Here is a 10,033-nt window from a genome sequence, read left to right on the forward strand (position 1 = left end):
AAGATCTTTCTTCTATAAAAATTTAATTATCGTGATAACTTAGTGTCGCTCCCTACAGCTAAATCATACAAGTTTATGATCCAAATCTGATGAGAATTCGCATTTACCAACAATAGAAAAAACAGAAGACAGAATTTAAAAAACACCTTGCAAATTACCCCTATAGAAGAAAAATCCCTAGAAACGTAATTTCCTTTACGTAATTTCAAACTTTACAAACGTATGGATTCAAGTATTACCAAAGATAGATAAACAATTAATTGATCTTAGAAGCGAATTCGACGACATGAAATTTGCTGAACAAACAGACAGTACATCAAACAAACGCGAAGTACATCCAATACAAGCAATCGAGTCTATCGAAACAACGATGAGCCCGAGGAAATTTCGTCCAAGCGCTTACCAAGTTTGCATAAAGATCTTGAAAGCGAAGCATTTGCCCCAAAATGCAAATCCTATGGTCGTGGTTAAAGTGGGCAATCGGAGGAAAAAGACCGTGGTTCGAGAAAGAACCGATTCGCCTATTTACAACGATGTAATATTTCCAAATGACATTTCGACTAAACTCCATGGAATACATTTACTAAACTATTTTTTAAATTCTTCCAGTATTTCGTGTTCGACTTTTTATGTAGCCTAGATGAACTATTGAGCACTAAAATCATGATTGCCGTGTATTTAAAAAGCTATCTACGCTTTAAATTTCATGGAAGATCGAGCTTCGAAGTTGCGCTCGTTTGGGATCAACCAGGTGATAATTAAGAATATTCCTTTTTTACAATTTAATTTTTTTTCAAATTATTTTTCCTTATTTTTTTCTTTTATTAAGAATTCCGAAATATTCCCATATGATTCCTGGATTTTAATTTGAAATATTTTACACCTGTTAAATAATACGGCAAATTGACTCGTGCAGATCGTCAATATTATCACAAATGGGCGATGTTGACGAACCCAAAGGATCTCTCTGCCGGACCGAAAGGTTACGTGAAATGCAATATCGCAATTAATGTAAAAGGGGAGAAACTGAGAGTGCTTCCGGACACAGAGGGCGAGGACGATATTGAGGGGTAATTTCCAACTTAAACTACTCTTGTAACGAGTAATATCGTTTACTAATTCGGCGATATTAAGAAGTTTCTAATTGATGAACTTTGGATACTTTACAACTTCAGTATCAATGCAACTTATTTAGTATCAGGAGACGGTTACAAGTCTTGACAAATTAAATTAAGAAGCATTGAACTCTCTGTGACATCGAAATTATTCATCAAATCGATATTCATTTAATAAACCATCTTCCGACTAATCTCATTAAAAGGTGCTTTAAAATATATCACACTTTATTGCCATTCAAACTTTATATAGTCAATATCTAAAGCTCAAGTGTCTTCTAAAATATGGTCCACATTTCGGCAATTCTTCCGTCGCACTTAAATTAATTAGATGCTTGAATATTTCATTTCGTTAAATTTCGACTGCGAAATTTCAAATATGCACCATTCGTGTTGAATTTCAGAATTTCATACTTTTAATCCATAAGAATACTATACTTCAGAATTTCATCCTTTTAATTCATAAGAATTCCATATTTCAGAATTCCGTACTTTTAAATCATAAGAATTCCGCAGTTTTAGTTCATAAGAATTCCATACTGAAATTCCTGAGAGGAAGGAAAAGCTTCCACTGAACCTTATTCTTTATTTTCAGGAAATAAAAGAAAAACGGCATAATCGCTTATTTAATAAAATCAATCGAAAATTGTCACTAGGGAATTATTCCAATTTTTTCGAAAGATAACTTCATAATAGAAATATTTTCGTTTCAATCCTCGCTCTAAATGCAAATCAATTTTCTCGACTTCCCCGAAAAAAAGTGTCCAGTGGAATATATCCTTTTCACCCATTTCCAATGTTCCCCATTCAGCTAAACAAATTTCTTGTTTTCGCTGTCCCATAATTCATATGCGTAACTTTTCATCTAGATACATATTGAATTCTCCCTTGAAAGGGAAATAGCAACGCGTACCAGCATCCATTTTAACGTTACACGGTGTTCGCGTGGCGCGTGTCGCGAAATCGATTCGGGCTGGGCTGAAATTTGGAACGCACCGGCTTGCCGGCCTATTAATGGAAATCGAATAATTACAGGAACCTCTTGTTACCCGTTGGCGGTGAATTTCTCCCTTTCAGACAGCGTGCCTGTTACATTTTCACGATTTATCGGGCAGATGGTTTACCAGATATGAGCAGTCTCTGTGTGAAAAACGATTTCGAAAATGTTAACCCTTTCGTTCAGATATCGTTCGCTGGCATGAAGGTACGTTGATTGCCGATAAAAATTCAACAGTCTCGTTCATTTTTTTTTTAATGGACAATGGTGAGTTAAATGTTTATTCAAAAGTGCGAATTCCTATGCCTTAAGCTTCATTTCTATCAGAAATTATACTAAGACACAGTCGAATTACTTTTTTATGAAAAAGTGTAGAACTCGAAATTAATAGTGCTTTCTAATTTTGCAATGAATAATATGGACAATGATGAGTTAACTCTTTTTTTCAAAAATGTGAATTCCTTTGCCTTCAGCTTCATTTCCATGAGAAATTATATTAAGCTCCATTTGAATAATTTTTTTATTGAAAATTGTAGAACTCGAAATTAATAGTTTCTCCTAATTCTGTATTCAGCTAACTTTCCACGAGAAGGAATTAATTTACATTTTTTATCGAAAATTGTGGGACTCGAAATCTTTTAATTTTGTAAGAAATAATTTATGATATTTGGGACTGTTTTTAGCGAACGACGAGTCAAGCGTGGCAAATATACGGTCCCAGATTTAACGAAAGAATCACGTTCAAGGAAATGTTTCCATCCCTTTGTCAACGCGTCAGAATCACCCTCAAGCATCGTATTAATAGTTGTCGAACATGCGTGATGGCTTCCTATATTCTCAACATGAGCAGAATCTCAAATTCTGGAGAGTACGGTAAATTACGTTCGCCTATCGCGAATCTTTTTTCGAGAAATTTCAACGCGTCACCGAGTGTCTAATATCGCGGAGAAAATTCTAAAAAAAAAAAAAAAAGAATGGGTTAAACAGCACTAGGTTGAGAATACCGACCGAGCGTCGAATTGAACTGGATGAATTAAACGACCTGAAACCATCGTACATAAACGAAACTCAAATAACCAGCTGCAAACGAAACGTTGATCAACCAGTCCTGTTTGCTCTGTTCTATTTGTACTTTAAATTCTTCCCTCTCTTCCTCTTTTTTCCCCTCTCGCGGATAGGTAACTCGTCCGCGTTTAATGTAACCAACGTCGTGTAACGTCCGGTTCGATTCGATCGAGTTTCGTTTATTTTTTACTCTCTCTCTGTCCCTCTTTTCCTATTCCTATACTCGTAGTTTGATCACCGCGGGCCGCTTCAGTCGTTTCCTCGTTTTTATCGCAACCTCGATAAAATGAAAAATTTAGCCAAATTGCAGATCGACTGACTGTCAATAGTATAGAGATCGAACTGGTAGCGAATGCAATTTGGAAATTTCGTGTGGTAATTTGTGCTTTGGAATGTTTATTTGTATTTCGAGATTTTGTCATTTTTGTGAAAATCGAATTGAACAGATGATAAAGTAGTATAATTGTTGGTATTGGTTGGATGGACGATGTGGGAGGAAAAGACAATGAGCAATTGAACACAGGCTTTTCTCCCTGTAAAAGTGACTATACGAAATACACTGATGTATTACTATATGTCACTTTTATCAGGTTTTTTGCCGACTTTCGGTCCATCCTTTCTTCACTTTTATGGCAGCGGGTCTACAGAAAAGAGTAGCTGTTTAGGCAAGTGCTCGACAGCCCTCCCTTTCTATCGTGGCAGAGTTCTACTCTCCCTGAAAACCGAAATGGATGACTCTGAATCGTCGTCTGGAGTTACAGCCGAAACAGAGCTGGCGGCACCTATCATAGAGGTACATTTATTTTGATCAGTTTTCTTTCGGAAGATCGAGGTACTTCGAAATAGGAATTTTCAATTTTCCCAATTTTCAAATATTTCAATTTTCAAACACTCAAAGTTTCAAAATGGCAAATATTGAAATTTTCGAATTTCTAGATATTAAAATCTTTAAAATTTCATATCTCAAATATTCAAATTCTCCATTTATAAAATTATTAAATTACCGATATTTGAATATTCAAATTTTTTAATTTCTGAAATATTAAATTTTCAAATCTTTGAATTTCATCTTTTCAAACGCATCGTAAAATACGTTTGAACCAAAATGAGAAGGAACAGGGGGAAACAGAGTGTGTGATCAGACACACTTCACAATCAATATCCACAGTATTAACGCAACCGTTGTTCCGTAATAAAAATAGCGTACTGCGTCCAACAGTGTCTGCATGATAAAACGGATTTTTGGAATAATCCAATACTTCGGTAAATAACAGACGAGCGACAGTTTGCTCGCGAATGACAGACATTAATTCACCGTCACGCTTCATTTTCTATGTACAGTGTGTAAAAGAAGTTATAGCCATGGCTTTAGGGGATGAATCTACACCTCTAGATCCGTGAACATTTGTAAAAAAAAAAATTTGCCACAAAAATGTTTATAATACGATTTTACATGGTTCGGTCCTGCCTTCGGAGTCAATACATTCTTTGTGTCCTTTAACCCTTTGCAGTCCGAATAGTCCAGTTAATTCGCACTCATTTGGCTACTGTCGAGCAGTACCGTGTAGTTTATTTTTATTTCAATATTTCAGCGTAATATTAGTTATAAAATATTAAGTTTCACTATCATATTAATGCATAAAAAAATGCTTTATTATCGTTTATAATTTATAACTTATCAGTCTATGATATCTGAAGGCAAAAATTCCTATGTTAAGTCTGATTCGACATAGGAACGCAAAGGGTTAAACCTCGTTGTCCGTTTAATCGTCGTTTGTGTAGGTGCACGCATGTGGTCACAGGTCCTAGTCTATACTCTACACAATCAAATCGTGGCAAAAATTTAACAACGTTTATCTCGAAAACTATTTGTTTACGTTATATGGCTCCTTTCAAACTGTTTCCCTTTTTGTCGAGCAGAATACGTCGACGCAAAAGAAAAATGTAACATTAATATTCATCGTTATAAACAACTTGGCGGCAAGTTATTTTTACAAATGTCCACCGATCCAGAGGTGGCGATTCATCCCCTAAAACCGTGACTTTTTTTACACACTGTACAACGAACGGACACGTAAATAACGCATAAAACAGACCGGTATGACTTTGTTCTATCGATTTAACGGCCTCCTTTCGTGATTCTACATTGGCCAGAACCAGATGGTTCCTTTGTTATAGCGAATTTAATGTCGAGCCGTCACACTACCGGACATTATGAGAATTTTCTTGTAGCCCACGTTAACTGTACCACGCTCAATTGTTCCCATGAAGGAAACGAGGATAGTTTAACGACTTTGAAATATCTTCAGTTTATCAAACACGTTAAAGCTTTGAAAATAACCAAAACTAATTAAAATCTTTGAAAAATTCCAACTATCCTTAAATTACGACCTGATATAGCATAACCTGTAGCCAACTCTTTTTGTCCCTTAACCTTCATCCGTCCCTCGTATCAATTTGACACACTTTTCCGGTAAAAAATTGTATTATTCGGTTATTTGTAAAAAGAATTTGTTGTTTTTTCACTTGATTGATTTTTTACCATTGTGTCAAATTAACACCGAGGGACCTATTAAGATGCGAAACTCGGAGACGGATGAGGGTTAATTTACAAACCCACTAACGACATTGGATAATTCCCTTGTACAAAAGAGAAGCTTATGGAGGACGGAAGAATATTACCTGGTGGCCATACTGTACGACGTGAGCATGATCGATCGGCGAAAATTTTGGCTGAAATCAATAAGCTTCGAGGTTAGCCTCGGGAACGCTGGCAACAAACAATTTCCTCGTAGCCAATGCTTCGAGGACAATAACGACGGTATTCGATTCACATGTATACTATACTTCTTTCGTTAACAAGTACACTTTCGATACTGGTCGACAGTTTGGAAAGAGATGGAATCTCGAGATTCACCACTCGAGCATCTCTGCCAACAACGCTCTTACCATTCTCCAATTACTTGTTTAATACGCTTGACAAGTTTGCCCCATGTACGCGGTTCCCCTCTGTGTAAAATCTGATTAATTTTCAAGCAGGAAACCGACCGCCAGACCGTAGACCGGACTTCGAGAGTCAAACCGTGCCACGATCGACTGGTTCGTTAGATGGCAAATATAATTACATGCCAGTTGGCTCGAGGAAACTGTGCCTCTATGTCAAATCTTGGTGGCCGAATATCCAGTGGAGGATGCACAACAGTAACAGCCTGGCTTTCATCGCTCATTTCCTCGTGAGTTCTCCATTCTCTCCTGTAATTGTCAGCTCGTCCTTTTCCCTTGTTTCTAGCTATGACGTTCAAAATTTTTAGTTGACAACATTTATTTTATTTTAATTATTCTAAACATTTGAGGCACTCCAGCCACTGATGACCACCATGGCCATATCGAGGAAACAATTTAACGTTAAAACTTATTGAATGATTACTTTAATTTCATAATATATCGCTTTAGCGAGCCACCGTTTGGTTGCCAATTGTTTATCACATACAGTCGGCCTACCTTCACGATTATAACGATTAAAAATCAAGTTGACCTGTGGTCATTTATCAAGAATAATCATAATAAAGCTGAAATTATTGTGTTAAATAATTTTTTTAATACGAATTAGGAATTTATTGAACGTTTGCTTGTTACTACTTGTTACAGTATACTGTCTCGCAATGTGAATTTAAGTAAATTAGGTTGAACTGCACAGAAAATGCACAGAACTGCACAAATAATTCATTTTCACGATATTATAATGTTAAAATTTCATGTTAAATGGAACTTTCATATCTACCATAGAATCTGAATAATTTTTCAAGGTATTTTATTAAGAAACGCGCACGTAGTGTTCAATTCATTTTCTATCTTAGAATTAACTTTATCTTACGAACTACTTAAAGTTAAAACTTTCAACTGTGTGTGAGAATAAGAGTGTCCACGGGTACGCGTAGTTCTTAGCTTGGTATCCTTTTGCAAAAGTGAGAATTTTCTTTGGAAAAGGATACCAATTACCAGGTCCCACCACGAGGAGGTGACTACGCAAGGGACCCGACAAAAACACATGCCCTACTGGCAGCTCTCTATCTTCAGAGATACGCGATTCTCATTCGTAGCAAAGGAGATAAGACACTTTATCAAAAATTCGTGTTCTTAACATAAATTTTTAAGGAGTGTCTTATATTTTATTTGAAATTGCAACGCTAATCATTTTGTCATAGTTAATTTAAAGATTGGAAAAATTCAATGCTCTCCTTTGATAGGGTTTCAAAAAATTATAAATCGCGGTCAGATTGAATTCAGAGCGCAACGAGAAATTCGCTATCATTCTAAAGAACCAGCGAGCATACACGACGAATTTACTCGCGAGTATCGCGCGCTACTCGCGAGTGATTAAGTCGCGAATAAACTCGCAGGAACTGAGTGATCGAGAATTTAATGTTCTATGTTTCGAATCGACGATAGCAAAATGTAGAAAGCATTTTTAGTAATTAGCTACGAATGAGAAACGCGTATCACTGTAAGAGAGCGCGCACATTCTACTCGATACAATTTTTCTATCTTATAGTTACTTATTTTATTTTATGGACTACTTAAAAGTAAAACGCACGCATCCCACGACGTCCATCGGCGGATGAATAGAATTATTTTTTATTTTCTTAGGCTAATTTATTTTACCTTATCAACTACAATCCTTAAAATTAAAACTCACACACACAGTTCTTAACTTAGAACTTCGCTTACTTGCTAGTTTAATTTTGGAAAAGGAGAATTTTTAAGAAATGACGCGAATTGCCTAAGATTCACCACTAACAAGATTCGTCAAGAATCCCGTTGATTTACTTGGATATTCCATAATTTCTTACTGAATATGTATTCGACAAAGGACGTCGAGGATTGGTATAGTTCCTGATTTTCTAATTGAACTAAAATTCGAAATAGTTGGTGGACTTATTTATATTTTATTTTCATATTTAAAATCATAGCATCGAAGTTCTGTAAGAAAAGTATATTATTAAATTGGAACAGGAGGATAAATTGTTAGGATATCTTTCTTATATGAAATCGTAGCAATGGAATACCTAATTAAACCTCTGATAATGAAACTCATACCTCAACTCAAGGCAAAATTCTTTTTCGAACAGGAGAAAATTGAACTCTTATGTGAGCTCGAAATATTTACCTAAATCGATCATCGAAAAAACGCACAACTCCACACAGGTGGACATTGTTAAATAGATTTTATTCCTACCCTGAAACTTATGAGTACTCTCGGTACTTTTTATCTCGTCAGAATTGGCAACAATAGGCTTTGAGAACTGATCTCTACGATCAAGAACGCCCAGGCAATTTATTTTTCATTTTATTTAGTAAGGAAAACCGCGAATTTATTACAATTTAACAAAATTTCGCTGGAACACTGAAACAGAATATAAATTAGATTGACAAGATAAATAATTCATACGACTCACCATTCGTAACCTTTGAGATACCCTTAGTGACCAATTTCAGTCCTCCCAGCCTTCGATTTTGATCCACAATTCACTTGGAAGCTTCTCTCAGACCCATGAAACTTTTGCAATTTCCTCAGTGGACCATTGAATTCCCCTCAGCCTTGAATTTTCATCCCACCAGTGACCCACAATGATAGATTGAAAGACCCAAAGCCAAAGCCTAAGACCCACCAGACTTGGAAAGCTGTGAAAGGGTGACGCGCGAAAAGTGGAGTACGAATCGCGATTTATTTTCATTTTCAGGGATTTTGTTTAGTACCCGAAACCGCGAATTTTTATTATCCTCCATATTTCCCTGTAGTTGATTTTAGTTGGGACATTTAGCAAAAATTCAAAAAAGAAAAGAGAAAAGAAACGCAAAAATGGAAAAAGGGACGAAGCTATTTATCAAACGCGACGCGACGTGATAAATTCTCGTATCGATCGAAAGTAAATGGGAAAATTGACACTAAATTGAATTAACGCGGTATACTACTTTGATACTCTAATAATGGGAGGGCGTTTGCACCATTAGTGCAGTAGAGTCCATCCAGTTCTTCTTTGACCTCTTGGTAGTTCAGCTTCGACATGCACATGCACACACATATATAACCAACCACCAAACCCTCAAAAAATTCACTCACAATTCGCAGATTAAGCAGCTGGACTCTGCAACGTAGATTTGGCTGCATTGCCTCCTTCCATCCTCTCAGATCGTCATCCTTCCGCAAATCATTCCAGTTCCTCGTCGTTGATTTCCCAAGACTCACAGACTCACAAAATGTGAGTCACTGTGGAATGGACGACGCGAAAAGTATTTCGAAACGCGATTTATTTAAGAGGGGAAACCGCGATATTATATTATTCTCGATTTTTAGAATGAAGTTAACTTTAAATAGAATAAACGTAAAAAAAAGAAAAGAGATATGAAATAAACACGATGTATATAAAGCAAAAGAATAAACCGCGAATTGATATCTTTCCCGAATCTCTAACGCAAGTAAATTTGAAGGAGGGTATCGATCAAACGCGTAAAAATATTCAATATACATAAAGCGAACTAGGGATGAAGCTATTATAATACTCAATGCAACGACTCTAGTATTTACTAAAATTCAAAAATTCTCGTATATATTCCGAAAACCGATTTTTAATTGCGAAACACTACTGAGACGGTTTAATTTGGGGCAGCCAGCTCATATCTGAGTTGGCAATACACAACACAACTAACTACTAAACCAAATCACCAGAAAAAAAACCCATTTTTGTAACTCACTGTTCGCTGATTAAACAGCTGAGCTCTGCAACGTCGATTTGACTGCATTTTCTCCTTCCTTCCACTCAGATCGTCATCCTTCCTCTCAGATCATTCCAGTCCC

The 10,033-nt window shown here is 36.2% G+C and overlaps 1 protein-coding gene across 1 annotated transcript in view; it reads left to right on the forward strand.

Moving 5' to 3' along the window:
- The first annotated feature begins 370 nt into the window (after positions 1–370).
- The window catches only part of LOC108578598 (otoferlin-like), a 35,268-nt gene continuing 25,605 nt past the window's right edge, over positions 371–10,033 (forward strand). Inside the window, 6 exon segments of the mRNA XM_017941961.1 lie at positions 371–535; positions 610–751; positions 917–1,070; positions 2,151–2,319; positions 5,830–6,013; positions 6,214–6,410. Of these exon segments, the coding sequence (XP_017797450.1) occupies positions 371–535; positions 610–751; positions 917–1,070; positions 2,151–2,319; positions 5,830–6,013; positions 6,214–6,410 (1,011 nt within the window).

The sequence above is a fragment of the Habropoda laboriosa genome, unplaced genomic scaffold (genome assembly GCF_001263275.1).
Source record: "Habropoda laboriosa isolate 0110345459 unplaced genomic scaffold, ASM126327v1 scaffold66, whole genome shotgun sequence".
Classification (NCBI taxonomy): Eukaryota; Metazoa; Arthropoda; class Insecta; order Hymenoptera; family Apidae; genus Habropoda; species Habropoda laboriosa.